This window comes from Vipera berus (assembly GCF_964194415.1).
Source record: "Vipera berus genome assembly, chromosome: 7".
NCBI lineage: Eukaryota > Metazoa > Chordata > Lepidosauria > Squamata > Viperidae > Vipera > Vipera berus.
The window spans coordinates 1,512,293-1,539,792 of NC_138209.1; the positions used below are offsets into that span (position 1 = coordinate 1,512,293).

At 51.6% G+C, this 27,500-nt stretch overlaps 3 protein-coding genes across 7 annotated transcripts in view; all 3 read left to right on the top strand.

Moving 5' to 3' along the window:
• CDC25B (cell division cycle 25B) overlaps positions 1-16,420 on the top strand; it is a 23,790-nt gene extending 7,370 nt beyond the window's left edge. Inside the window, exons 4-15 of one of the 2 annotated variants that reach the window (XM_081332927.1) lie at positions 2,421-2,457; positions 3,723-3,830; positions 4,612-4,719; positions 5,926-6,063; positions 6,604-6,681; positions 8,526-8,702; positions 10,498-10,593; positions 10,728-10,790; positions 11,503-11,601; positions 12,182-12,315; positions 13,341-13,452; positions 16,265-16,420. In XM_081332927.1, coding sequence (XP_081189053.1) covers positions 2,421-2,457; positions 3,723-3,830; positions 4,612-4,719; positions 5,926-6,063; positions 6,604-6,681; positions 8,526-8,702; positions 10,498-10,593; positions 10,728-10,790; positions 11,503-11,601; positions 12,182-12,315; positions 13,341-13,452; positions 16,265-16,405 — 1,291 coding nt within the window. In that variant the 3' untranslated portion in view covers positions 16,406-16,420. The remainder of the gene's footprint in view (positions 1-2,420; positions 2,458-3,722; positions 3,831-4,611; positions 4,720-5,925; positions 6,064-6,603; positions 6,682-8,525; positions 8,703-10,497; positions 10,594-10,727; positions 10,791-11,502; positions 11,602-12,181; positions 12,316-13,340; positions 13,453-16,264) is intronic. The other variant, XM_081332928.1, reaches the window with a different exon arrangement.
• A 4,173-nt stretch (positions 16,421-20,593) lies between these two features.
• AP5S1 (adaptor related protein complex 5 subunit sigma 1) lies at positions 20,594-23,206 on the top strand. Its single transcript, XM_081332929.1, has 2 exons — positions 20,594-21,058; positions 22,122-23,206. Exons 1-2 carry the CDS (start codon positions 20,925-20,927, stop codon positions 22,510-22,512), a joined length of 525 nt encoding a protein of 174 aa, XP_081189055.1. The 5' UTR covers positions 20,594-20,924; the 3' UTR covers positions 22,513-23,206.
• Positions 23,207-24,587: 1,381 nt separating this feature from the next.
• Positions 24,588-27,500, top strand: part of LOC308670553 (C-type lectin domain family 4 member F-like) — a 17,212-nt gene continuing 14,299 nt past the window's right edge. Inside the window, exon 1 of one of the 4 annotated variants that reach the window (XM_081332111.1) lies at positions 24,588-24,895. The gene's annotated coding sequence lies outside the window, so the exon portion shown is untranslated. The remainder of the gene's footprint in view (positions 24,896-27,500) is intronic. The other 3 variants (XM_081332109.1, XM_081332110.1, XM_081332112.1) reach the window with 3 other exon arrangements.

Here is a 27,500-nt window from a genome sequence, read left to right on the forward strand (position 1 = left end):
AATTTGCATGCAGGTGGGGCAACGATTGTGGAGGCCCCCGAAATGTCCCCTTTGAACGCCTTCCTTTGTTGTCGTCTTTGGAATTGAATTGGGCCCAGCCAAGCGTGCTGGGGTGGGTGGGGGGTGGGTGGGAGCAGAAGCCCCCTCCCCACTTTCCGCACCGCAGGCTCTCAATGGAGGAGGAAAGGAGGCCTCTTGAGGGTGGGGGCACATGGAGGCCCAGCCTGGGAGGGCGTGAAGGGGTCAGGGGGGGCGAAGAAAGACCCCACAGGGTGCTTGGACCTACATCCCGGACGATCCCCCGATATTTTCGCCTAGCTACAGGGGTAGGCAACCTCGGCTCTTTTATGACTCGTGGACTTCAATTCCCAGAATTCCTCAGTCAGCTATGCTGACTGAGGAATTCTGGGAGTTGAAGTCCACGAGTCATAAAAGAGCCGAGGATGCCTACCCCTGGCCTAGCATATCAGCCGGAGCTGCTTTGTTCTCAGCTGACTGAGGAATTCTGGGAGTTGAAGTCCATGAGTCATAAAAGAGCCGAGGTTGCCTACCCCTGGCCTAGCATATCAGCCGGAGCTGCTTTGTTCTCAGCTGACTGAGGAATTCTGGGAGTTGAAGTCCATGAGTCATAAAAGAGCCGAGGTTGCCTACCCCTGGCCTAGCATATCAGCCGGAGCTGCTTTGTTCTCAGCTGACTGAGGAATTCTGGGAGTTGAAGTCCACGAGTCATAAAAGAGCCGAGGTTGCCTACCCCTGGCCTAGCATATCAGCCGGAGCTGCTTTGTTCTCAGCTGACTGAGGAATTCTGGGAGTTGAAGTCCACGAGTCATAAAAGAGCCGAGGTTGCCTACCCCTGGCCTAGCATATCAGCCGGAGCTGCTTTGTTCTCAGCTGACTGAGGAATTCTGGGAGTTGAAGTCCACGAGTCATAAAAGAGCCGAGGTTGCCTACCCCTGGCCTAGCATATCAGCCGGAGCTGCTTTGTTCTCTCTAGAGAGCTCGGTGACAAGCCGGAGTTGGCGTCGTGTGGGCACCTAAAGGCCTGCTAGACCAACCCTCTGGGAGGGAGGCGAGGAATGCCGTCAGGAGGAGAAAGGGGCCCCGCTGGAGCATGGGGCCCGGAGTCGGTCCCTCTTCTGCAGCAAGAGCTGCTGAGGTTGGAAAGGAAGGCGGGGGGGCGGGCGGGGAGGAGGGAAAGGTAGGAAAAGATGGGATGACGGAGCTCAGCCCTAGTTTTGACGGAGAGGTTTGAAAAGGGGAGGGGTCTAAAGGGGAGGGGGCACTCGGGTTGCCGTGCTCCTTTAATTTGGAAATGCGTCAGTGGCGATGCCACCCGCCACAGGTATCCCTCAACCTACAAGCTTCCATTTAGTGACCCGTTCAGCGTTACAACGGCACTGTAAAAGGTGACTCAGGACCCTCTTTTTACGCTTGACGACCGTCGCAGCCTCCCCGGGGTCGCAGGATCAAAATTCAAGACCCTCGGCCATTGATTCGTGTTTATGACGGTTGCAGCGCCCCGAGATCATTTGCCACCTCCTCCTGAAGAGCAAAGTCAGTGGGGGAAAGGCAGATTCTCTTAACAACCGTTTTACTAACTTAACTGCAGGGATTCACTTAACAACGGTGTCAAGGAAGGATGTAAAACAGGGCCAAAAAGCCCCCCCCCCCACTTTAACAACTGTCTCACTTAGTCACAGAAATGTTGTGGTTCAGTTGTGGCTGAGCACTACCTGTATATTTTTAGCTGGCATGACTGGCTGGGGAATTCTGGGAGTTTAAATTCTAATGTTTGGCTGCGGAATTCTGGGAATTTATATTGTATGTGATCAGCTGAGGAATTCTGGGAGTTTAAATCCTATGTGTTTGGCTGGGGAATTCTGGGAGTTTAAATCCTATGTGTTTGGCTGGGGAATTCTGGGTGTTTAAATCATACATGATCGGCTGGGGAATTCTGGGCGTTTAAATCCTATGCGTTTGGCTGGGGAATTCTGGGAGTTTAAATCCTATGTGTTTGGCTGGGGAATTCTGGGAGTTTAAATCATACATGATCGGCTGGGGAATTCTGGGCGTTTAAATCCTATGTGTTTGGCTGGGGAATTCTGGGAGTTTAAATCCTATGTGTTTGGCTGGGAAATTCTGGGCGTTTAAATCATACATGATCGGCTGGGGAATTCTGGGCGTTTAAATCCTATGTGTTTGGCTGGAGAATTCTGGGTGTTGGAGTCCAGACATCTTAAAGCTGCCGAGGTTGAGAAACACCGGGTACAGTAGTAAAGCTGTCCATAACTGGCTACTTTAAGACCTGTGGACTTCCCAGAATTCCCCAGCAGGCTTTGTTTGCTCTGTTGGAAGGGTGGGGTCTGGTGGAGTCAGGTGATCATCAGAAATCCTAATTCTTCTTTTCCTTTCCGCCGCAGGGAATCGCTTCCCCTTCGGAGAATCAAGTCCTTACCGGTAAACGCTGCTTCTCCTTGGTTGAGTCCTCCGGGTGGGGACCCCCGGGTGGGCTCTGGGTGGGGGGCTTTGCAGAGGAAACCTGAGCCGATCTAGCCGGGGTTGGGCCGCCATGGGGGGGCGGGGTAACGCCGGTCTGTGGGTTAGTTCGAAATCGGGGGTACACGGGGGATGAGGCCTCCGTGTGAGGCTTGATCCTTCACCCCGAGGGTCCCCAACCCCTGTTCTGTGGACCGGCACCTGTCCACGGCACGCCCAAAACCAGTCCACGCAAAGAAACGGAGCCCCGTCCGTGGGAGACAGGCCACACGTGAAACCACGGCTTCTCTCCACGGAACCGGTCCCTGGCGCCCCAAAGGTTGGGGGCCGCTGGTTCGCCCGAGGGCCGTGGGTGCCCGGGCAGGGGACACCACCTGCCTGATGCCGCCCACGTGCCTTCGATGTCTCTGCAGTGTCTGCTGGACCTCTGCGTCCCTGGGAGCCTGGCGGAGGCCCTGAGTTCGAGTTCTAGGGAGGGAAACAGGGCCGCCGAATTGTCGGCCTGGGGCAGCTTGCGGCGGCCCCCGTTTTATTGGTGGCAGGAAGCTTTGTACAGGCAGTCCTCGGCTTAACGGCCGGAATTGAGCCCGAACGTTTATGTTGCTAAGTGAGACGTGTGCTAAGGGAATGTGGCCCCCATTTTACGACCCTCCTTGCCGCAGCGGCTCAGCGAATCGCTGCAGTTGTTAAGTTAGCCGCACGGTCGTTAAGTGAATCCGGCTGGCCCCATTGACTTTGCTGGTCGGAAGGTCGCAAGAGGGGAATCGTGCGACACCACCCCCCCTCCCGGGGACGCTGCGACCGTCGTAAGTATGAACCCCCAACGACCGAGCATCGGAGTGTGGGTCGTATATGACCCTGGGGATGCTGCAGAGCTTGCGAGTGAAAAAGGGCCGCGTCTCTTTTTTCAGTGCCTGTTGTAACTTTGAACGGTCATTAAACGAAGTGTGGTAAGCTGAGGACTACCTGGCCTACAAATCTTCCTGCCTGGAGAAGCGAGCCCTCCCCCCCTTCACACACACACACCCCCGGACCCGGGAGCGTTTCTGACCCTCTCGGAAGGTGGCCCTGCTTGGCTTGCGGGGGGGGGGGGAAGGAAACTGAGGCACAGCATGGCTGGTCTGGAGGCCTTTTGGGCCCTGGGCCAGCCCTGGACAACTCCCCCCCCCCCCCCCGGCAGAAGTCCTCCTCCTCCTCGTCCCTCACCTGCTGCTCTCTCTCCCCAGGTGAGGCTCTTGGGCTCCAGCCCCATCCTCAGGAACATTTCGCATTGTAGGCAGTGCAACGGCCCCGGCCAGAACCCCCCGGCTGCCCCCCAGAGCCTCACGGAGCATGTAAGTGAAGGGCCCTGGCCCTGACCCCTTCCCTTCTCTCCCCTTTCCCTTCCCTTCCCTTCCCTTCCCTTCCCTTCCCTTCCCTTCCCTTTCCCTTCTCTCCCCTTTCCCTTCCCTTCCCTTCCCTTCCCTTCCCTTCCCTTCCCTTCCCTTCCCTTCCCTTCCCTTTCCTCTCCTTCCCTTCCCTTCCCTTCCCTTCCCTTCCCTTCCCTTCTCTTCCCTTTCCCTTCCCTTCCCTTCCCTTCCCTTTCCTCTCCTTCCCTTCCCTTCCCTTATCTCCCCTTTCCCTTCCCTTCCCTTCCCTTCCCTTCCCTTCCCTTCCCTTCCCTTCCCTTCCCTTCCCTTCCCTTTCCTCTCCTTCCCTTCCCTTCCCTTCCCTTCTCTTCCCTTATCTCCCCTTTCCCTTCCCTTCCCTTCCCTTCCCTTCCCTTCCCTTTCCTCTCCTTCCCTTTTCCTTCCCTCCCCCCTTCCTCCTTCCCTTCCCTTCCCTTCCCTTTCCTCTCCTTCCCTTTTCCTTCCCCCCTTCCTCCTTTCCTTCCCTTCCCTCCCTTTCTCCTCCTCCCTCTCCTCCTCTCCTTTCCTTCCCTTACCTTCCCTCCTCCTCCTCCCTCCTTCCTTCCCTGTTTCTCCTCCTCTCCCCTTTCTTACTTAGCCATTTTCCTCTTTTACTTTCTTCCCTTCCCTCCCTTCTTCCCTCCCTCCTTCCCTCCCTTCCCTCCCACCCCTCCATTTCTTGGCTTCCTAAAATTGCAGCCTGCTTAGATTTGTCTCTTTCCCACAGGAGGGGGCCATTTTTAAGAAGCCCCCCCGGCCTACAAGCCGCCTGCCGGGGGGTCAGGGGGAGCGGGCGCCCTTCGCCCCAAGACCAAACTCTGCCCCGCAGCTCCTGGTGAGTGCCGGCTGTCAAAGGGGAAGTGGGTTTGGGGTGCAGGCGTGGTTGTGTGTGTGTGTGTGCTGCAATTTTGCTTTTATTTTCCTTTTATCGATTGGGTCGATTTATATAGCTGCCCTGCCCAGCACAGCGCCCAGGGCGGTGTATTTGATCGAGGGCAAATCATCGTTTTGAAAAGAAAAAAAAAAAGAGAGAGAGACATAATAAAGCAAAATACAAAAATGCAATCCGAAAGAGCCAATTCAAAAATTGCTGATGTGTGTATTTAACAAATTTATACAGCCGTCCAACTTGCCCACAGTGATTCCGAGCGGGGCCCGACGATAATTCAGCAGGTCGTCCGATTCTCGGTCCTTGGGAAGACAATAGCAGAATAACAGCGTTGGGAGGGACCTTGGGAGGCCATCTAGTCCAACCCCCTGCTCAAGCAAGAAACCCTATACCATTTCTGACAAATGCTTGTCCGGTCTCCTCTTAAAAGACTCCAGTGGTGGAGCACCCACAACGTCTGCAGGCGAGCTGTTCAAAGCCTCACGTGTTGTGGAAGGCAGGCAGGCAAGCAGGCAGGGGTTTTTTTTGGGGGGGGGTCACCAGATTTCACAGGGGCTGCTGTTCCAAAGAGTGGGGGCAGCCCCAGAGAAGATACACTTACTGGGTCCTATTCCAGGATATCTTGCAGGTGTGGCAGGGTCCCCAAACACACCAGCCCTTCTAGATCTACCATAAAGGAAATGGATTGGCTGGAGGGGGGTGGTCAGGAGGGGGCTATTCTGAAGGGTGCGTGGCTCAACCCCCCTCCCCCCTTGAACCTCTTGGTCATCCAGGCCACAGTTGTCCCAAAGGTCATTTTTCCGAAGGCAACTGACTTTCTTTCATGGTTTTTCTTGAAGAGGTTTCGCTTCTCATCCCAGAAGCTTCTTCAGTTCTGACCGAAGAAGCTTCTTGGATGAGAGGTGAAACGTCTTTCGAAACCAAAAACCAAGGAAGTCCCGTTGCCTTTGGGAAAAAAAGCAGCTTTGGGACTTGCCCGAACATGGTTTGGGCTGCAGCTCCCAGCTGAATCGCTTGGACTCCGCAGCCAATGGGAGATGGTGGGCACCCGGTTGGGAAACTTTAGCCGAGTCGCTCTTGGGACGACGTGATTGCCTGGGAAACTGCCAACAGAAGCTCAGGCTGCCGACCTTACGGATCCTTGCTCTTCAGTTCTGCAGCCCTCAGAAGGAGAACGTCAATCCAGAGAGCCCGGTCTACCTGCGCCGTTCCTCCTTGACGTCCTTCATGAACAACGACGACGACGACGACGATGGCTTTCTGGAAGTCCTGGACGAAGAGGAGCTGAAGGTAAAGGTCTCGGCCGGAGACCTTGTGGACTGCTGGTGGGGCGGTGCGGGGCGGGGCGGACGCTGGCTGACTCTTGAAATATACCGGGAAGTCCTTGCCTTGCAACCACAATTTGGGACCGGAACTTCTGTCACTAAGTGAGGTGGCGGTTAAGTCAGCAAGTCTGCCCCCTCCCCATGACTTTGCTTGTCAGAAGGTGACCGCACGACGCTGCCACCCTCATAAGTCAGCTGCCAAGCGTTCGAATCTTGATCGCACGACCGCGGGGATGCCGCAACGGTTCTCGGTGGGGGAAAAAAGGGCCCCTCGTTTTCGCTGCCGTTTGTAACCCGGGACGGTCACTAAGCAAACGGTCGTAAGCCGAGGACTTACCTGTATTTTGAACGCGCTGGCCAACCTCTGGGAAAGGACGGGGCCTGCTTGCCTGCGGCAGCCAGGAGGCAGCTTGGGAAGGAAGCGACGGGGTCGCCCTGGCCGGCCAGGCCTGTCCCGATGCCCTTCGCCTGCTGGCCTGACCCTGCACCCTCCTTCCTCTTCCAGGGTGAGGGAGACTTGCCTTCGGGCATGGAGAACCTGCTGACGGCACCACTGGTGAAAGCCAACGCCGAACCCGGCCTGGTACGTCAAGCCCTCTGCCCTCCGGGGAGGAGGGTGTGGGGGATGGCAGTCTTCCGATCCAAGTTGAGCAGGTGGGCCCTGCGATGTGGGGGCAGGGTGGGGGGTGTCACGCATGCCTCGCTGCCCTGCTTGCCTACGGGGAGAAGGGAGGTTGGAAAGTGGAGGTCGGTGGTTCTACTTTGGCTGGCTAAGGCTGGCGTCAACCTCCTGAGCCTGAGCAGGGGGCTGGACTAGAAGACCTCCAAGGTCCCTTCCAGCTGTTCTATTCTATTCTATTCTATTCTATTCTATTCTATTCTATTCTATTCTATTCTATTCTATTCTATTCTATTCTATTCTATTCTATTATTTCTATTCTATTCTATTCTATTCTATTCTATTCTATTCTATTCTATTCTATTCTATTCTATTCTATTCTATTCTATTCTATTCATTCTTTCCTATTGTTAATTCTATTCTATTCAATTCTATTCTATTCTATTCTATTCTATTCTATTCTATTCTATTCTATTCTATTCTATTTCATTACATATTTTCTATTCTATTCTATTCTATTCTATTCTATTCTATTATTTCATTACATATTTTCTATTCTATTCTATTCTATTCTATTCTATTCTATTCTATTCTATATTCTATTCTATTCTATTCTATTCTATTCTATTCTATTCTTTCACAATATCTATTCTATTCTATTCTATTTCATATTTTCTATTCTATTCTATTCTATTTCATATTTTCTATTCTATTCTATTCTATTCTATTCTATTCTATTCTATTCTATTCTATTCTATTCTATTCTATTCTATTCTATTCTATTCTATTCTATTCTCATTCCATTCTTATTCTTATTCTATTCTATTCTATTCTATTCTATTCTATTCTATTCTATTCTATTCTTTCACAATATCTATTCTATTCTATTCTATTTCATATTTTCTATTCTATTCTATTCTATTTCATATTTTCTATTCTATTCTATTCTATTCTATTCTATTCTATTCTATTCTATTCTATTCTATTCTATTCTATTCTATTCTATTCTATTCTCATTCCATTCTTATTCTTATTCTATTCTATTCTATTCTATTCTATTCTATTCTATTCTTTCCACTCCACTCCACTCCACTCCTATTCCTTATTCTGTTCCGTTCCATTCTAAATTCCATTCCGTTCCATGCTTTGGGGGCAGCCTTGAGTGGATGGCAGACAGCTGGCAGCTCTTGCGTCCCCCTCCTTTGAGGGGAGGAGGGGGGGCTAAGCTGGGCTCTGGACCTCCAGAATGCATTGCTGCTGTGGCCACCATTTTGACTTTTTTGACTCCTTCCCAGCGATTATTTCTGAACGTGGGTACTGTGATTGAGCAGGCGGGCCTTGGGCGTTGCCAGCATTGTGGAGCAGTAAAAGCCTCTTTGCAGAGAAGCCAGAATGAGCTTGGCACCCTCCTCCTCCTCCTCCTCCTCCTCTTCCTCCTCTTCCTTCACTTCTTCCTCCTCCTCTTCCTCCTCTTTCTCTTTATCCTCCTCTTCCTCCTCTTCCTCTTCGTTCTCTTCGTTCTCTTCTTCCTCTTCCTCTTCCTCTTGCTTCTCTATCCTCCTCTTCCTCCTCTTCCTTCTCTTCTTCCTCCTCCTCTTTATCCTCTTCCTTTTCTTTATCCTTCTCCTCTTTCTCTTCTTCTTCTGTTTATCCTCCTCTTTTTCTTCCTCTTCCTTCTCTTCCTCCTTCTTCTCTTCCTCTTCCACCTCCTCCTCCTCTTCCTCCCCCTCCCCCCTTTCTTCTTCCTTCTCCATCCTGGGCTGGAGCCCTCCCGCTCACCTCTCCTCCCCCCCCCCGACTTCCCGCAGGGCATGTCCAGGAGCTCCCGGTGCCAGCGCCTCTTCCGCTCCCCCTCCATGCCCAGCACGGTCATCCGGCCCATCCTGAAGCGGCTGGACCGGGCCCAGGAGAAAGAGACCCCCGTGAAGACCAAGCGGCGGAAGAGCCTCACTGGCAACGCCATTGTGGAGAAGGCGGAGGAACCGGTGAGGCTGGGGCGGGGTTGGGGGGGGTGGGGGGGTTCCTTTGTACCTGTTGCAGAGCCCCGGAGCTGAAGCCCACAATAGCAGCAGTGCAGCTGAGGCCTCCTTGGGATTCCCTGCAGGGGTGCTAAGACCCCCTCCCCTCCATTCCCAGGTGGTTTTGCGGGGGGGGGGAAGCAAATTGGCCTGTTTGCAGCTGTGCGTTTGGGGCAGGGGTCTTCCAGGGGGGAAGGACCCCAGTTCTGTCTTGCTAAAGCTCTCCTAGCCCTTTGCACCTGGGTTTAGTTCAGGGGTAGGCCACCTTGGCTCTTTTGTGACTCGTGGACTTCAACTCCCAGAATTCCTCAGCCAGCATGGGGGAACTATGGCCCCTTCATGACTCGTGGACTTCAACTCCCAGAATTCCTCAGCCAGCATGGCTCAGCTTGGAAACCTCTCCCTTTCCCCTCAGTGTGGCTGGCTCAGGAATTCTGGGAGTTGAAGTCCACGAGTCATAAAGCGGCCTAGGCCAGGGGTAGGCAACTTTGGCTCTTTTATGACTGGTGGACTTCAACTCCCAGAATTCCTCAGCCAGCCACACTGAGGGGAAAAGGGAGAGGTTTCCAAGCTGAGCCATGCCGGCTCAGGAATTCTGGGAGCTGAAGTCCACCAGTCATAAAGCGGCCTAGGCCTAGGCCAGGGGTAGACAACCTTGGCTCTTTTATGACTGGTGGACTTCAACTCTCAGAATTCCTCAGCCAGCATGGCTCAGCTTGGAAACCTCTCCCTTTCCCCTCAGTGTGGCTGGCTCAGGAATTCTGGGAGTTGAAGTCCACGAGTCATAAAGCGGCCTAGGCCAGGGGTAGGCAACTTTGGCTCTTTTATGACTGGTGGACTTCAACTCCCAGAATTCCTCAGCCAGCCACACTGAGGGGAAAAGGGAGAGGTTTCCAAGCTGAGCCAGGCTGGCTCAGGAATTCTGGGAGTTGAAGTCCACAAGTCATAAAGTGGCCTAGGCCAGGGGTAGGCAGCCTTGGCTCTTTTGTGATTCATGGACTTCAACTCCCAGAATTCCTGAGTCAGCCATGGCTCAGCTTGGAAACCTCTCCCTTTTCCCCTCAGTGTGGCTGGCTCAGGAATTCTGGGAGTTGATGTCCACCAGTCATAAAAGAGCCAAGGCTGCCCACCCCTGGTTTAGTTGATCGGTTGAATGGTGTCAGGAAGACTGTCTTTTTTCGGTCGTCTCCAGCATTGGGGAGGGGGGGGAGCGAGAGGATCCTTGAGGGTCTCCGGGGAGAGCTGGCCAACAGGGGTCCGAATCCGGCTTTCCCCCGTTGTCCTTGCTCGTCAGAAGGTCGCCACAGGGGATTACATGACCCCGTGGGGGGACCCACACCGCGACCATCGTAAACGTGAGTCAGTCGCCAAGCGTCTGAATGTAAATCGCGTGACCCTGGGGAGGCCGCCACGGACTCGCCAGCGGGGGGGGGGGGAAAGCGGCGATAAGTCCCATTTTTCAGTCCTGTTGTAACTTTGAACGGTCACTAAGTGAGCTGTCGTACATCGAGGACTGCCCTTATCCTGCCAACTTTCCCTGGCTCCGGCTAGGAAATAAAGGGGGAGGCTGGAGGGGGAGGGGGGGCTGGTGTGACGTTGTGCTTCGTGGCGGCTGTTCATCCTTGGCCTCTCGTTCCCAGAGGTGCTCGGGCTACTTCCTGGCAGGCCCAAGAGCTCTTTTGGTCTCCCAACAGGTGTAGGTGGTGGGGGGTGAGAAGCAATGCTCTTATCACCCCCTCCCCAAAATGTCCTGTTCTTCTAGATGCCTCGGCTGGTCCGCTCCCGTTCTTGTTGCCCCTTGGAGATTGCCAACATCTTGGACCAGGACCAGCGCGAGCTGATTGGCGACTTCTCCAAGGTATTGGCTGGCTGAGAAGACGAGAAGGGGGGTCCCGCTTGGCTTCTTCTCCCTGGGGCAAGTGACGGATCGGGTGGGGCGTCTCTCTTGGCTGACGGTGGGCTGACGGCCTCCTGCCCTCTCCTCTCTCTTAGGCTTTCGTCCTCCAGACGGTGGAAGGGAAACACCAAGACCTGAAGTACATTTCTCCAGAAATGGTAAGGAAGGACCCTCAAGATCTGTTCTTCTCGAGAACATCATCTTTAAAGCATGCCGGCTGGGGAATTCGGGGAGTTGAACGTCGGTTCCCGGAATCCCTCAGCCAGCATGCTTTAAGAAGGGTGGACTCCCAGAATCCCCAGCCAGTGTGCTTTAAGATGGGTGGACTTCAGTTCCCAGAATTCCCCAGCCAGCATGCTTTAAAATGGGTGGACTTCAACTCCCAGAATCCCCCATCAGCGTGATTTAAGAAGGGTGGACTCCCAGAATCCCCAGCCAATGTGCTTTAAGATGGGTGGACTTCAGTTCCCAGAATTCCCCAGCCAGCATGCTTTAAAATGGGTGGACTTCAACTCCCAGAATCCCCCATCAGCGTGATTTAAGAAGGGTGGACACCCAGAATCCCCAGCCAGTGTGCTTTAAGATGGGTGGGCTTCAGTTCCCAGAATTCCCCAGCCAGCATGCTTTAAGACGGGTGGACTTCAACTCCCAGATTCCCCCAGCCAGCTTGCTTTAAGCTGGATGAATTTCAGCTCCCAGAATCCTTCAGCCAGCTTGCTTTAGGATGGGTGGACTTCAGTTCCCAGAATCCCTCAGCCAGCATTCTTTAAGCCGGATGGACTTCAGCTCCCAGAATCCCCCAACCAACAAGCTTTGCCAGACATATCTGCGGAGTTGGGGGCTTCTTTTTAACCCTCTCTTTGCCTGCAGATGGTGGCGGTCCTGAACGGCCAGTTCAACAACCTCATTGAAAACTGTGTGATCGTGGACTGTCGATACCCATATGAATACGAAGGCGGCCACATCAAGGTTAGTTCTTCAGCTGCAGCTTCTTGGCGCGAATCAGCAGGTTGGCCTGGATGAGGCGGATGGGAAGATGGTAACCTGGGTGGGTGGGTACCTGGTCCACATGTCATAACTGCGTGGTTGGCTCAAAGAATTCTGGGAGTTGAAGTTCCCGAGTCATAACTGCATGGTTGGCTCAAAGAATTCTGGGAGTTGAAGTTCCCGAGTCATAACTGCATGGTTGGCTCAAAGAATTCTGGGAGTTGAAGTCCCCGAGTAATAACTGGATGGCTGGCTCAAAGAATTCTGGGAGTTGAAGTCCACGAATAATAACTGCATGGCTGGCTCAAAGAATTCTGGGAGTTGAAGTCCACGAATATTAACTGCATGGCTGACTCAAAGAATTCTGGGAGTTGAAGTCCACGAATATTAACTGCATGGCTGGCTCAAAGAATTCTGGGAGTTGAAGTCCACGAATAATAACTGCATGGCTGACTCAAAGAATTCTGGGAGTTGAAGTCCACGAGTCATAAAAGTCCCCATCATTCCCCCGTTTGGGGAGCACCTTTGAAATGATGAACCCCTTTTTCCGCTTGGTTTCCAGGGGGCTGTGAATCTCCCCCTGGAGAAGGACGTGGAAGACTTCCTTCTCAAGAAGCCCATCGTCCCCTCGGATGCAGCCAAGCGGGTCATCGTGGTTTTCCACTGCGAGTTCTCGTCAGAAAGAGGACCCCGGATGTAAGTCTCCCCTTCTGCCCGCCCTTTTTTTTGGGGGGGGGGGACCCGGCTGTCGCCCGCTTGCACCCCAACGCTCTTAAGGTTCACAAACTCTGTCGCCACCCATCAAAAAGCTGAGCTTGCATTGCACGAGACCGGCCGCCATCTTGACTTTTTTGACTCTATAGGCGGTCTCCTCGACTTATGACCACCGCTGAGTCCCAAATTTCCATTGCTAAGCGGGACGGTTGTTGAGTGAGTTTTGCCCCATTTTATGTCCTTGTTTGCCGCTGTCCTTAAGCAAATCCCTGCAGTTAAGCTGTGAACTTCACTTGTCAGAAGGTCGCAAAAGGGGACAACGTGACCCCCCCGGGCGATGCTGCGACCGTCGTAAATATGGAGCCAAGCGTCTGGATTTTGATCACGTGACCATGGGGGATGCTGCAACAGTCATTAAGTGTGAAAAACAGTCCTAAGTCCCTTTTTCCAATGCCGTTGTAACTTTGGTCACTAAACGGACTGTCGTAAGTGCAGGTAGTCCTCGTCTTACGACCACAATTGAGCCCACGTTATCAACTGGAACATTTGTCAAGTGAAGTTTGCCCCATTTTATGACCTTGCTTGCCACCGTTATTAAGTGAATCACGGCCATTTTTAAAGTTAGTGACGCGGTCGTTAAGCGAATCCGGCTTTCCCCCATTGTCCTTGCTCGTGAGAAGGTCGCCAAAGGGGATGACGTGACACACCCCCCCGGGGGGGGGGAACGCCGTGGCCGTCATAAATGTGAGTCATCCGCCAAGCGTCTGAATGTAAATCACGTGACCCTGGGGAGGCCGCCACGGCCTCGCCAGCGGGAGAGGAAAAAACGGCGATAAGTCCCATTTTACAGTCCTGTTGTAACCCTAAATGAACGGTCGTAAGTCGAGGACCGCCTTTATCCTGCCAACTTTGCCTGGCTCCTGCAGGGAAATAAAAGGGGGAGGCTGGGGCTGTTGTGACGTTGTGCTTCGTGGCGGCCGTTCATCCTTGGCCTCTCGTTCCCAAAGGTGCCGTTTCCTTCGGGAGAAAGACCGCGCTTGCAATACTTACCCATCTCTCCATTACCCGGAGCTGTACATCTTGAAAGGGGGCTATAAAGAATTTTTCCCCCAATATCAGGTGAGCTTTAATTTATTTATTTATTTTTTTTTTAAAAAATTGCGTTGAGATTATCACAACGTAAAAATACACGTGGAAATAAAGATAGTTAGGGAAAGGGAGAGAAAGGAGATGGAGGTTTTGCTCGAGTAAAGCTTGCAAGCCGCCCTGAGTCTTCGGAGAAGGGCGGGATATAAATGTAATAAAAATAAAAATAAAATAAAAATTAAAAAAAAAAGAAAAATTTGCAGGAAAGCAGAAGTTGCCTTTTCGGCTCCTCTAAAGGAATGAATGAACCTTTTTATTGTCAAAGTACAACCATGTGTACATTGAGATGAGCTGAGCCTCCCTTTGTGCTCCCAACCCCCCCAACACACAGTGACCACAAACCCTCCATCTTACTACACCATGTGAACCAACTACACCACACACCGCCGGCCTCCCAAGTCAATTCTGCATTAAATTCACAAAAGTTATTTCTCGTTCAAACGCCTTAACAGCCCACGGATAAAAGCCGGGACTGCGCTCGGAAAAGACCATCTTGTGAGCACAACAGGCAGAGAAGAGAATTTCAAGATGCTATTTCTCTAGCTAAACTGCCCAGGAAGAACGTTTTAAGAGAGTGCAAAGGGTTTTATGCTGAACCCCAGATCTTCGCTTGCATAAGGTTTCTTCCCAAGATTCACACAATTGCCCCAGCGTTACTCAGGAATTTAAAAGAGCCAAAAGAAGCTCCTGAGCCGAGGTTTCAAACAAAGAATTACACCTTTGTTTTGATCAAAATGAATGAATGAACCTTTACTGTCAAAGTACAACCATGTGTACATTGAAATTAGCTGAGCCTCCCTTCGTGCCCCCACCCCCAGCTTACAGTGACACAAACCCTCCATCTTATTACACCACGTGAGCTAATTGCACAGCGCACCGGCCTCGCAAGTCAATCGTGCATAAAGTTTATAAAATTATTTCCCATTCAAAAGCCTAACAGCCCACGGATAAAAGCTGTTTTTCAGCCTGTTGGTGCGGCTGGCTATACTCCTGTATCTCCTACCCGATGGTAGGAGAGTAAAGAGGTACCGACCAGGGTGTGAGTCCTCCCTGAGAATCTTCCTCACTCTTCCAAGGCAGCGGGCCCTGGCGAGGTCATCCAGCGGTGTCAGGGGACAGCCCACAATGTCTTGTGCTGTGCTCACCACCCTCTGTAACGCCTTCCTATCCGCGGCTGTCAGACCAGGATACCAAACCACAATGCAGTACGAGAGGACGCTCTCTATCATAGACCGGTAAAAGAGGGTCATTAGCCGTTGTTCTACCCTGTTCTTCCGCAAGACCCTGAGGAAGTGGAGTCTCTGTTGGTCCTTTCTGGCCACCTGGGTGGTGTTAACTTTCCAGGTCAGATCTTCGCAGAGGTAGACTCCCAAAAGTCCCGAATGAGGAGAAATCCTTGTATTTATTCCTTCTGATGACGTAATAAGCAATCCACCTGGCAAAGCGGACACACATAAGATCAAGATTTCACCCAGCAAGTTTGGCACGCAGTAGATAAGAAGGGAGAAAGCAGAATTAGCTAAAAATGTTCCCTTTGGGGGGGGTTCCCTAAAGAGATCCCAGGTGGGTTAGTAGGACATGGGATGTTTTCCTTGCTGCCCTTTCATGATCTGCATCCACAACTCTGCAAGTGCCCAAAGACAGCAGGGCCATCTTCGCATATTCACAATTGATGCTTCCTAAGCGGTCTCCTAATTCTGGGTCAACAGAGAAGAGAATGGGGGGGAAAAAGGGGGGGGGAAATATTGACTTCCATCTGTTTTTTTTCCCTTCAGGGCAATAAAACCCCAAATCAAATCACAGCCTTAGTTGTTTTACTTTCGCACGCTTAATACTAGCCATTTCTATAACCAGCTGCTTAATCGGTCTGTGAATCCCAAAGTCAAAATTTCCTGTTTTCCGATCTAAAAGTTGGCTTCCCGGTAGAAACAAAAAACTGGATGTATTTTGATTCTCGGTTTACAAGCATTAATTTTCCCCACCTTTGCCGATTCCCTCAGCTTTTCCACCCGTTCTTTCCATTTCTGCATGTAAAGGATTCTCGCCGCAGTCAGCCTATACAAAAACTGTCTATCATCTATCTATCTATCTGTCTGTCTATCATCTATCAATCATCTATCCTATCTATCATCTATTATCTTTCTATCTATCTCTCCTCCTCTCTATCCTTCCATATCGTCTGTCTGTCTGTCTGTCTGCCTGCCTGCCTGCCTATCTATCTATCTATCTATCTATCTATATCTATCTATCTATCTATCTATCTATCTATCTATCTATCTATCTATCATCTATCTATCTATCATCTATATCATCTATCATATCTATCATCTATATCATCTATCATATCTATCATCTATCAGTCATCTATTATCTATATATCATATCATTATATAATTTATCATATCTATCATATCTATCAATCATCTATCATCTATTATCTATATGTATCATCTATCATCTATCATTATCATCTATCTATCTATCTATCTATCTATCTATCTATCTATCTATCTATCTATCTATCTCTATCATAGATGATAGATGAGCTGTGAGAATGCAGCATTGCAGGCTGACTGCCCACTGCCAGGAGTTCGATCCTGACCGGCTCCAGGTCGACTCAGCCTTCCCTCCTTCCAAGATCAGTAAAATGAGGACCCTGATTGTTGGGGGCAAATATGCTGACTCCGCTTTAGAGATGATTTTAAAGGCAGCACATAAGTCTTAAGGGCTATTGCTATGTTGGGGAGGGGCTGATCTTTTGCTCTCCTCCTCCCTCCCCCCCCAGAGTCACTGCGACCCACAGAACTACCGTCCGATGCACCACAAGGATTTCAAGGAGGACCTGCGCACTTTTCGTCTGAAAAGCCGCACGTGGGCCGGAGAGAAGAGCAAGCGAGAACTCTACAACCGTCTGCAGAACTTCTGAGGGGCGGAAGAAGCACTGGGGGTGGGCTGGGGGGATAGTTTGCATTCAGTGGCGGGGGGGGGGGCGGGCAGGAAGGCTGGATGGGGCATCTTCGGCGTGTATCCTGGGCAGAGCGTCTCCTGCCGTGCACCTATCCAGGACAAGACGTCTGCAGGGCAAAGGAAATACAGATTCTCCCTCCAAACTGCCCCGTTCTATTCCGGCACGCTTCCGTTTTTGCGGAGAGCAGGATACAGAACCTTTGCGACGGTGTCATTCTGCTCCGTCGGGCACGCCGGAAGCCAACGAAGCCTTGTGAAAATTAACGCTCTGTGGATTTTGGTGACGGCAAAGCTGAGCAGAAAGTTTTCTTGAATCCAATAAGCTACCTGCTTCGGGTGCCTGTTAGGAAGAGCAAAGGACACTGCCGTGGGGAGCGTCTTTTTCCCGGCGACACAAAGTTGTGTGTTGCGGTTGCTCAAGGCGCTGCGTCACGATGGTGAGTGGACGTGGACGTGCGCCGTTGAGGTCCCGCCCGTCTTCCTTGTGAGGGCAAGCGAGGCAAGAAAGTGGCAACGACTTTGCCGTGTTTCCCACCTGTCTCTGGAGTTGTATGTGTGGTGTAACCTCTGTGTACCCGTACAGATTGCTTGAAACGGAAGGAGATTCCACAATGACTCACTTAAGAACTTAACCTGGCAGCAAAACTCTTTTCATTGGGGAGAAGCCCTGTTTTGGCTTGCATGCGGAAAGGGGATGCCCTGGGGTCTTTGCAGGCAGGGGGCGGGGGAGAAAAACTGGGAGACCCCCACCTAACCACAGCAACACAATAGTGCAGAGCAGTTTTTAAAAATGGAACAGGAACTCGCTGAAGGAGCCAAGCCTGTCAGCTTACCTCGCTTCCCACAATAGCTGGGGCTGATCCAGGTTGGAAATTACTCCCATAAGGACTCTTTTTTTTAAATTATTATTTGTATTTTTATTTTGGCCTCCGTGACAGGCCTGGAAGGAGCAACCTTGATGCTGGAGACTGTCCACCGTTTTTAAAGTTGTCCCGTTTTAAGTTGAAAGCACGCTTTCCTCCACTCCAAAGCAAGAACCAGCCTTGATTTAAAAAGTTCAGCTCCTTTTGCCTCCATCCGTCAAACTCAAGCGCAAAATACGTCACTGGGGGGGGGGGGGAGGAATTTAACTTCTCTTGCTCCCGTCTCCCTTCTCCATCCACCTAGTTTACCACTTGTTTACACCACCCCCTCCCCGGGACAGGAGCCGCCACACTTAAAAACAAAAAAAACCCCTGAATTTGCACAGGAAGGACTCAATTCTTGCAAATGATCGAACTCTTTCGAGCTTTGGGGATCTTGGCCTTCTGGTTTAATGAAGCAGTGTGGTTGGTTTCTTTTAAGCTGTGATCTGCAGGTGTGTGGATGGGGGGGTCACTTTGATGGGGGTTTGAGGTAGAATGGGGAGGGGGAGAGAGGTACTGGGCCTTTTATTTTGGATAGGAGTCAGGATGCAAGTTACTGTGGATTTTGGTGCATCCATCCCAGCCTCAGAGTCTTTAAATGGGTGGTTTCTCAAGCTGGGCTGCTTTCAGATGGGTGGACCTCAACTCCCAGAATCCCCCAGCCATGCTGGCTGGAGAATTCTGGGAGTTGAAGTCCACCCATCTGAAAGAGGCCGAGTTTGAGAAATGTTGCTTCAACTGGAGGTGGAGTTCCTGTTGAGTTAAATCCTCAAAGCCTTTTTCAATGGCAATGTTGTGTGTGTGTGTTTGTGCGCGCGCTTAAAAGAAATCTCTTGAGGCAAGTTTAAACTCTGCTCTACTGTTAACCTATAAAGAAGAATATAAGGGTTTTTTTTGTTTTTTAAGGAAAACTCACTCTTAAGGTTGACCAAGCCCCCCCCCCCCCCAAAAAAAAAAGAAAACCACTATTTAATACCTGGCTGATGACGATCAATGCCCGTTTCGTGGTATTTCCCCCCCCCCCCAACACAGGTTGTAGTATGCCTGTGCAAAGTTTAAACAGTGCCTTTTAAGTGTTGAGTTTAATTAAGCCTGGAATCATGGCAGCAGTGCTGAAGGGAAGGGAGGGGAGGAGGGACGAATTCTAGATGGGAGAGGAGGAGGAGGGGGAGGAAAAGGCAGGAGACATTAGTCTTTTGGAGTGGGAAGTGAAGAGTAGGCAAGGAATTTGGGATAGGGGGATAATTCTGGAGAGGGTGGGCCCAAATTCCTAAATATTTGCCTTGCACTGTGAGAGACGCTCCTGTGGTCCCTGCAGTTGAGTTATAGAGATCTGCCTTCAGCAATTCAGACCTTCCAGATGTGCTGCAAAGAGCCCCTGGGCCCTGCCTCGCACATCTGGAAAGCCTCAGCTGGGCCCAGATGTATCTAGACCTCCCTTTTGCACACTCCAAATTCTGGGGCTTCACGGTTGCCCTTTGCGATCTGTGGAAAGGACAGAAAGTTGCTTGCAAGGGCTGTGGCACAGTTGACGCGGCTCTCCGTTCCGTGCATCGCAAGGTGGGAAGCCGTTCATGGTCTTCCTTTTGGAGGTGACGGCACTGAGGAACTGCCCGGCTGGCTGTGTGTGTGTGTGTGTGTGGGGTGTCCCCTGGCACGTGTGCCCGTGCCACGGTTTTGCGTGGTGGGAGAAAAGCATTTGGCATGATGGAGAAAGCCAGCAACCTTACATGCTTGAAGTGGGAAGAGCTTTTTCCAGACTCAACCGAGCACTGTCCGTATTTCCTGGATTTTGCACACATGTCCGTATGTCCTGGATTTTGCACACATGTCCGCATGTCCTGGATTTTGCGCACGTGTCCTGGATTTTTCACACATAACAGACACCACTCCAGGGACATGGTGGCAATTCTGTCGTCCCCGCATCTGACTGGTGCTTTAATGGTTTCAACACACCTAAGGCTTGAAGTCACCGCTTAGGGAGGGAGAGGGGGGTGCGTTGGAGAGATTGTACTGCCTGTTGTTGCTGGGGCTAATTGTTCCGACCCTTGTTAAATTGTTCTCTTATTTCCCACCCCCCTAGAGAATGTCCTTGTAAAAGTGTCTCCTTGCTGAGTTGCCCCGTGCGTGAGATGTAACCGGAGAGTTGAATAAATGGCTAGGTTACGGATCGGATCGGGGATTGTGGCCTCGCTTTCTTCGCAAGGGGGAGTGGGAAAAGATTGGGAGGGTAGCCGCATTCCACCGACACTGCCTCCACCCCGGCTCAGTGGCAGGTTTGGATTCGGACAACGGCCAGGGATTCTGGGAGAAGAGACTGAATGACTCTGGGGATAAATCCAGCTCAGGGTTATCCCAAAGGTGCTTTTTTTCCAGGAGGCAACTGGACTTTCTTGTTTTTCCTTTGAAGAGGTTTCACTTCTTATCCCAGAAGCTTCCTCGGCTTCGAGTGGATGGTGGGAGGAAGGGAAGGACTTATAAGGACTAATAAGCAGGCATATACAGAGAATGAAGGCTACTGCTAAGCTCGTAAGCCGCCCTGAGTCTTCGGAGAAGGGCGGGATATAAATGGAATTAAAATAAATAAAATAAAAAATTATACTCCTTGCAGACAGCTGGTCCTTTGCCTCCTTTTAGGGAGTCGTTGAGGCCACCTGGAGGTTGACCAGTGTCCTCAGGGGTCACCTGAGTGATGCAAATGGGAAGTTTCCAAGCCTTCCCAGAAGGCTCATTTGCACTGCTTGGGTGACCCCGAGGACAACAGACAAACCTCCAAGCGGCCTCAGCTACTCTCTCCAAAACGGGGGTCTGCAACCTTGGCCGCTTCAAGGCTTGTGGACTTCAACTCCCAGAATTCCTCAGTCAGCATGGCTGGCTGAGGAATTCTGGGAGTTGAAGTCCACAAGCCTTGAAGCGGCCAAGTTTGCAGACTTGCTCTAAGAAGGCAGATCACCAGGTGTCCGCCGGGCTCCGCACCACGCCCCCTTCTGCGAGGCGGGCCAATCCGCTGCGGCCAGCCTTTGGAACGTCCAGCCATTCCCCTGCCTTCGGTTGTGGACACCGCCCACTCTGCTCCTCCTCCTGCTGATTGGACAAACGTGAGACCCGCCCTCCCTCCCTTCCCGGAGAGGTCGGAGGCTAATTTAACGCATGCGCGAATCATAAAGAGGCTCCCCGGCTCGGCCGGTCTAGCTCCGCTTCCGGTCCGGCGCGGGTCCCGTCGGGAAATGTAGTCTCTCGGCTTCCGGGGGTAGAGCCAGCGAGGGTCGTTCCTGCAGCTCGGCGTCTCCGGAGCCTGCTGGGCGCCCCCCCCCACTCCCCACCCCCTCACACACGCCCTGCATCGGGAGGGGCTCAGAGGGGAGGGGGCGTCTCCTGCAGCCCCCCCCCCACGCCCGAAACTCTGCTGCTGCTTTTGGGGAGGGGGCAGCCTCTTCTCTAACCCCCCCCAACAGCTGGGCACCCCCGACGGTGGGGCACCTAAGGGGACCCCCCCTAGCCTGCCTGTTACCCCCCCCTCCGCCCGGCCCTCTCTTGCCCTTCCCCCCCCCCCCCGCCCAGCCTGCTCCCACCATGGTCCGCGCCTTCTTGATCCACCCGCTGCGCGGGGAGGCGCCCGATCCCTGCCGGCTCCTCTTCTGCAGGGTCTTCGCGGGGGCGGCGGAGGAGCCCCCGGCCCAGAAGGAGCGGCTGCTGGCGGTGGCCAGGTGAGGGGGGGGGGAAGGCGCGGCTATGCCGCCTCTGGGTGCCCCGGCTCACCGGGGGGGGGCTCCCTCCTCTTCCCTTTGTTTTTCCCTCCCTCCTTCCCTCCCCCTTCTTTTCTTCTCTGCTTTTTCCCTTTCTCCCTCCCTCCCTTTCTTCTTCCTTCCTTCCTTCCTCTTTCCTCTACTTCCCTCCCTCCTTCATCCGTCCCTGTTTTCTCCCTCCCTGCTCTAGTCCTCCTTCCTTCCTTCCTTCCTTCCTTCCTTCCTTCCTTCCTTCCTTCCTTCCTTCCTTCCTTCCTTCCTTCCTTCCTTCCTTCCTTCCTTTATCCTTCCCTCTCTGTCTTTTCCTCCCTCCCGTCTTTTCCTTCTCCTGCCCTTTTCCCTCATCCTTTATCCTTCCTTCCTTTTTTTCCTTTCTTCCTCTCTTCCTCCTTCGTTTTTCCTCCCTCCACCTTTTCTTCTTTATTTTTCCCTCCCTCCCTCATCTGAATTCTAAATGTATTTAGTGCATTTGTCGTTTGATTCTTTTTTAAAATTTTAAAAGTTTTAAATTTTGTGTTTTACGTTTTTTGAACTTTTTATTCTTGCGAGCCGCCCTGAGTCCTTGGGGAGAAGGGCGGCATATAAATTTAATCAGTTCAATTCAATTCATCTTTCCTTCCTTCTCTATTCCTCCCTCCCTCCTTTCTTCATTTTTCCCTCCCTCCTTTCTTCATTTTTCCCTCCCTCCCTTCTCTGTTTTTCCCCCGTCTTTCCTTCCCTTTCTCTCCTCTCCCTTTCTCTCCCGTCTTCCCAGCTGCTTCGAAGAGAAACGCTTGGCTGGAAAACGGTCTAAGATTTTAATCCCAATTTCAATTTGGACAAGCCTGGGAGGGCACATCTCTCCAAAGTGGGGAGGGGGGGGGCTGTCTCCTGGGAAAGATTCCTTTCATCTCCTTGCCTCCAAAGCCTTCTCTCTCTCTCCCCCCCCACACTTTTTGAACTAGCAGCTGTAAGAGAGAAGACCCCCTCCCCTTTTCCTCCCAACGAAGTGTGGTGTGACCGCTGGCTTCCTCTGTGTCCTCAGGCGGGTGGAAACAGCCTGCCGGCTGCAACAGACCCTCATGGGGAAGCTGCCCAACGAAGCTGTTTCTCTCCCGGAGACCCCCTCCGGGGTCTTCCGCCTCCCCGCAGGGGACCCCTTCCCCGAGGACGGAACGGCGCTCTGGCTGGGGGTCCAGGGCTTGGCTTTTGTCCTGGTTTGTGACCCCGAGGAAAACCTGATGCTGGCCGAGGCCGTCCTGAAGCTCCTGGTGGAGCATCTGAAGCTCCTGACCTCGGGGAGCGAGGCGCTGCTGAAGGCCGACCGGGCGGAGGCCGTCCTGGAGAAGTTTCTGCCCCACGGACAGCTGCTCTTCCTGAACGACCAGTTCGTGGCGGGGCTGGAGAGAGAGCTGAGCCTTCATCTCGGCAAATGAAAGGCCAACCGCAGGAGGGGCTTCCGCAAACCCCCCCCCCAATTGCTTCCTCTTCTTATTTTGAGCAATTGTGGCCGATGCATTTAAAAAAAAAAGGGGGGGGGTCTTGCCTGCTTGTAAAACGTTGGGAAACTTTTCAGTCCGGCTGTTTGAACAAGATCGGCATCTTTTGTCAGCTGTTTTGCGTGGGTTTTTCCTCCCCCCCCAAGAACTTCGTACCGAGGTCGTCCTCCACTTAACAACGGTTCCTTTAGTGAGCCTTCGAAGTTGCAACACCTGGGGGAAAAAAAAAGGGACTTGGGATCATTTTTCAGGCTGAACGGCCATTGCAGCCTCCCCAGGGTCACGTGATCAAACGTCTGGACTCCTGTTATGACGGTTGCAGCCTGCTGGGTGACCATCCGACGGGTAAAGTCCACGGGGAAGCCCAGATTCGCTTAACAACCGCCTGGCTGACTTAAAACAACTGCAATTGATTCCCTTAATGACGATTGCAAGAAAAGGTCGTAAAATAGAGTGGGAGCCGCTTAACGAATAGGTCGCTTAGCAACATAAATGGCGGGCAACATAAAGTTGTGGTCGTAAGCCAAGGATTGCCTCCCAATGTTCTTTTTGGGGAGGAGGGGCCTGGTGTCCCGATTTCAGGGGGGTGGTCCTTCGGGGCTCTCTTTGGAGGAGCAAAAATGGGGTTGGTCAAAACTACATCGTCCTCATAACCCCATCTGTCCCAGCTTAGTATCTGGAGATCAGCTGAGATCAGCTTACAGGTGCTCTTGGTATGTGGCTGTCACCTTAACCCCCATAAGGTCAGATAGCAGTAGCACTCGGACTTACGTACCGCTTCGTGGTGCTTTTAAAGCCCTCTCTAAGTGGTCGGGGTCCTCATTTTACCAATATGGAAGGATGGAAGGCTGAATCCACCTTGAGCCGGTCAGGATCGAACTGTCGGCAGTGGGTAGAGTCATCCTGCAATGCTGCATTCTCACCACTGCACCACCACAGTACATCTATCATCTGTGGTAGATAGATAGATAGATAGATAGATAGATAGATAGATAGATAGATAGATAGATAGATAGATAGATGGATGAGAGATAGAGATATAAAGATAGATGAAGATACAGATATGCGGAAGCAGACAGACACACAAGCACACAATCTGCACGGTTAAATGTTCATGTTCAGCTGCCTTCATGAGTTGAGAATGTCCCTCTCTTTTCCAAACACACGTCCTGGGATCAATTTCTGTAGGCAGGTGGTTCCACTGGTTAATTGTTCTAACTGTCAGGAAATTCCTCCTTAGTTCTAGGTTGCTTCTCTCCTTGGTTAGTTTCCATCCATTGCTTCTTCTCCTGCCTTCAGGCGCTTTGGAGAAGAGCTTGACTCCCTCTTCTTTGGGGCAGCCCCTGAGATACTGGAAGACTGCTATCCTGTCCCCCCTAATCCTTCTCTTCATTAAAATAGACATATCCAATTCCTGCAACTGTTCTTCATATGTTTTAACCTCCAGTCCCCTAATCATCTTTATTGCTCTTATCTGCACACTTTTTAGGGCACGGGTGTCCAATTTGCCATGCCATGATGTGTTGCGACGTATCGTAACTTTTTTTTTTTTGCATTGCTGGAGCTGTGCTGGGGCCGGCCTCCGCACGAGGCAACCAGTTTGACACCCCTGTTCTAGAGCAGGGGTGTCAAACTCAATTTTATTGAGGGCCGCATCAGCATTGCGGTTGCCCTCGGGGCCAGGTGGGTGTGGCCAGGGTGGGTGTGGCCTACTGGGTGGGCGTGGCTAGAGTGCATATGGCCTACTGGGTGGGCGTGGCCAGCTCTACATCGTTCGCATCAAGGGTGCCTATGGGGGCCTGGGCAGGAGTGGGACAGATCTGAGGGTCTCTGGAAGAAGGAGGGTTTCTGGGCCAGGGCCAAGGCAGTGGGGGCCGTTCCTTCACTGTTTCCAGGATGGCTTCGCGGGCCACATGAAATCACTTCGCGGGCCGCATCTGGGCCTTGTGTTTGACGTGTCTGTTCTAGAGTCTCGACATTTTATTTTATTTTTAATATCGCTGGCCGCGAGGCCCAGTGTGTGTCCTTCTCCTCCCATCCAATGAGGTCACAATCCCCCTTTCCCTTCAACCTGCAGGTGTGCTGGGGATTGTGAATGCTTTGCTGAGGACCCCCAGCAGCCAATCAGCAAGCGGCTTGAGTTACAGGGCTGTTGAGTGTCCTCAGTGAGGACTATCAAGAAGACCAAGCAGGTGGAAGAAGCAGGGCAGAGCAATGAAAGTCCCGAATAAAAACTTGGCTCCAGATTCAGCAGCACAGGAAAAGACGACGGTAAACAGAACAATAGCGTTGGACTTTTAACAGAACTCACAAGTAGCAGGTACAAAATTGGGGGGCTCTTTTTTAAAAAATATATCTCTTATTTCCAAGGGTTTTTGACCTTGTATGGCAGGGGGCCTTCCAACTTGACCCTTTGATGACTTGTGGACTTCAAGTCCCAGAATTCCTCAGCCAGCGTGCCTGGCTGAGGAATTCTGGGACTTGAAGTCCACAAGTCATCAAAGGGCCAACTTTGGAGACCCCTGATGTAGACTTTAAGAGGAGTGGACTTCAGCTCCCAGAATTCCTCAGCCAGCCTGCCTGGCTGAGGAATTCTGGGACTTGAAGTCCACAAGTCATCAAAGGGCCAACTTTGGAGACCCCTGATGTAGACTTTAAGAGGAGTGGACTTCAGCTCCCAGAATTCCTCAGCCAGCATGCCTGGCTGAGGAATTCTGGGACTTGAAGTCCACAAGTCATCAAAGGGCCAACTTTGGAGACCCCTGATGTAGACTTTAAGAGGAGTGGACTTCAGCTCCCAGAATTCCTCAGCCAGCATGCCTGGCTGAGGAATTCTGGGACTTGAAGTCCACAAGTCGTCAAAGGGCCAAGTTGGAAGACCCCTGCTTGACAGGTTAGTTAGGTTCCAAGGCAACTATCAGCTGCTCTTCCCCACTTTGCACCCCATCAATCCCAACACTTACCGACTCCCTTGTCCATTGGCTGAGGAATTCTGGGACATAATAATAATAATAATAATAATAATAATAATAATAATAATAATAATAATAATAAAAATAAATAAATAATAATAATAATAATAATAATAATAATAATAATAATAATAATAATAATAATAATAATAATAATAATAATTTTATTTATATACTGCCCTTCTCCCGAAGGACTCAGGGCGGTGAACAGGGCAAACATATAAAAATACAAAAATACAAAAGTTAAAAAAGAATTAAACACAATGCCCAAGCTAAAACAATAAATAGATATGTTAAAAAACAACAGTAAAATCCCAACCCATCCCCCATCAGGCCAGGCCGGCTTGTTCGAATAAGTGAGTCTTCAGATCGCGTCGGAAGGAGCGAAGGTCGGGTGCCATCCGAAGCTCGACCGGCAACCGATTCCATAAATCCGGAGCGCCCACAGAGAAGGCCCTCCCCCTGGGGGCCACCAGACAACATTCTCTGACCGGTGGCACCCTGAGGAGGCCCTCTCTGTGGGAGCGCACAGGGCGGAGGGAAGTTGATGCCGGCAGCAGGTGTTCCCTCAGGTACTCCGGACCCCTGCCATGTAGGGCCTTGAACACCATTACCAGTACCTTGAATCTCACCCGGAAGACAACTGGGAGCCAATGCAGCTCACGGAGCAGAGGTGTAACATGGGAGTATCGGGAGACTCCCAACACAACTCTCGCGGCTGCATTCTGTACCAGTTGGAGCCTCCGAGTGGTCTTCAAGGGCAGCCCCATCTAGAGAGCGTTGCAGTAGTCTAAACGAGAGGTCACGAGCGCATGAGTGACCGTATACTTGAAGTCCACAAGTCGTCAAAGGGCCAAGGTGGAAGACCCCTGCTTGACAGGTTAGTTAGGTTCCAAGGCAACCATCAGCTGCTCTTCCCCACTTTGCACCCCATCAATCCCAACACTTACCGACTCCCTTGTCCGTTGGCTGAGGAATTCTGGGACTTGAAGTCCACAAGTCATCAAAGGGCCAAGGTGGAAGAGCCCCATGTTGTACGGTATCTTGAAGGATTTCATCCTTAAAAAGCAGATTTCCAATTTTAAGCCCCAGCAAAGTCTGCTTGCAGCTTTGCCTTCAGTCGGGCGTCTGCTTCTGCGGTGTCGTGGTCTCCAAGCCACAGATGAGCAAGCCCGTCTGGATCTGTCTTGTGAAGGTCTGCTGAGATGACCTAAGGGTCTACAATGCCAACGTCCCTCTCTGGCTTCGCCTTGGAGCAGCCAGGAGGACCAAGGAGCTCCTGTCCCACAATCTTCTCGTTTTGTTTGAAGGTGCGTGCTTGTACAGGAGGGAGACCCTGCTGGTGTCTCCTCTTTGAGCTGCTCCAGGTCTTCTCCAGCAGGCTCTGGAGCTGCCCGGCTGGGGCTTGGCCACCTCCAAGGGGTGGCATCTTCCTTCCTCTGGAGGTGGGGAGATGTTCTCAGTAGCTTTCAGAGCATGCGTGCCCGGCTTCCTGGAGATGCTTGTGCTTGACGAGATGGGAAGGCCGACGTCCTTGAATGGTTTTGGAGAAGTTTCCCAGCACCTCCTGAGGAGGAGGAGGAGGGAGACCCATATCGGGCATGTCAAAGCCTTGCGTCCTTCTCTGAGGTGTCACGTGTGGAGGGGACAGAAAAGGGGTTTGTCACCTGCACTTTTTGACTCCCGAGGGCTGATCCATCCTTCCTTCCTTCCTCTTTCTTTCTTTCTTTCTTTCTTTCTTTCTTTCTTTCTTTCTTTCTTTCTTTCTTTCTTTCTTTCTTTCTTTCTTTCTTTCTCTCTCTCTCTCTCTCTCTCTCTCTCTCTCTCTCTCTCTCTCTCCTTTCTTTTTTTCTTTCTTTCTCTTTCTTTTCTCCTTCCGTCCCTCCCCCTTCTTCCTTCCTCTCTCCCCTTTCTCTTTCTTTCTCTTTCTTTTTCTTTCTTTCCTCCTTCCTT

Excerpts from the sequence above, each read along its gene's own strand:
- AP5S1 (XM_081332929.1), top strand. The coding sequence starts at position 20,925 with ATGGTCCGCGCCTTCTTGATCCACCCGCTGCGCGGGGAGGCGCCCGAT. Across the intron at positions 21,059-22,121 it reads CGGCTGCTGGCGGTGGCCAG|GCGGGTGGAAACAGCCTGCC; the intron begins GTGAGGGGGGGG and ends CTGTGTCCTCAG.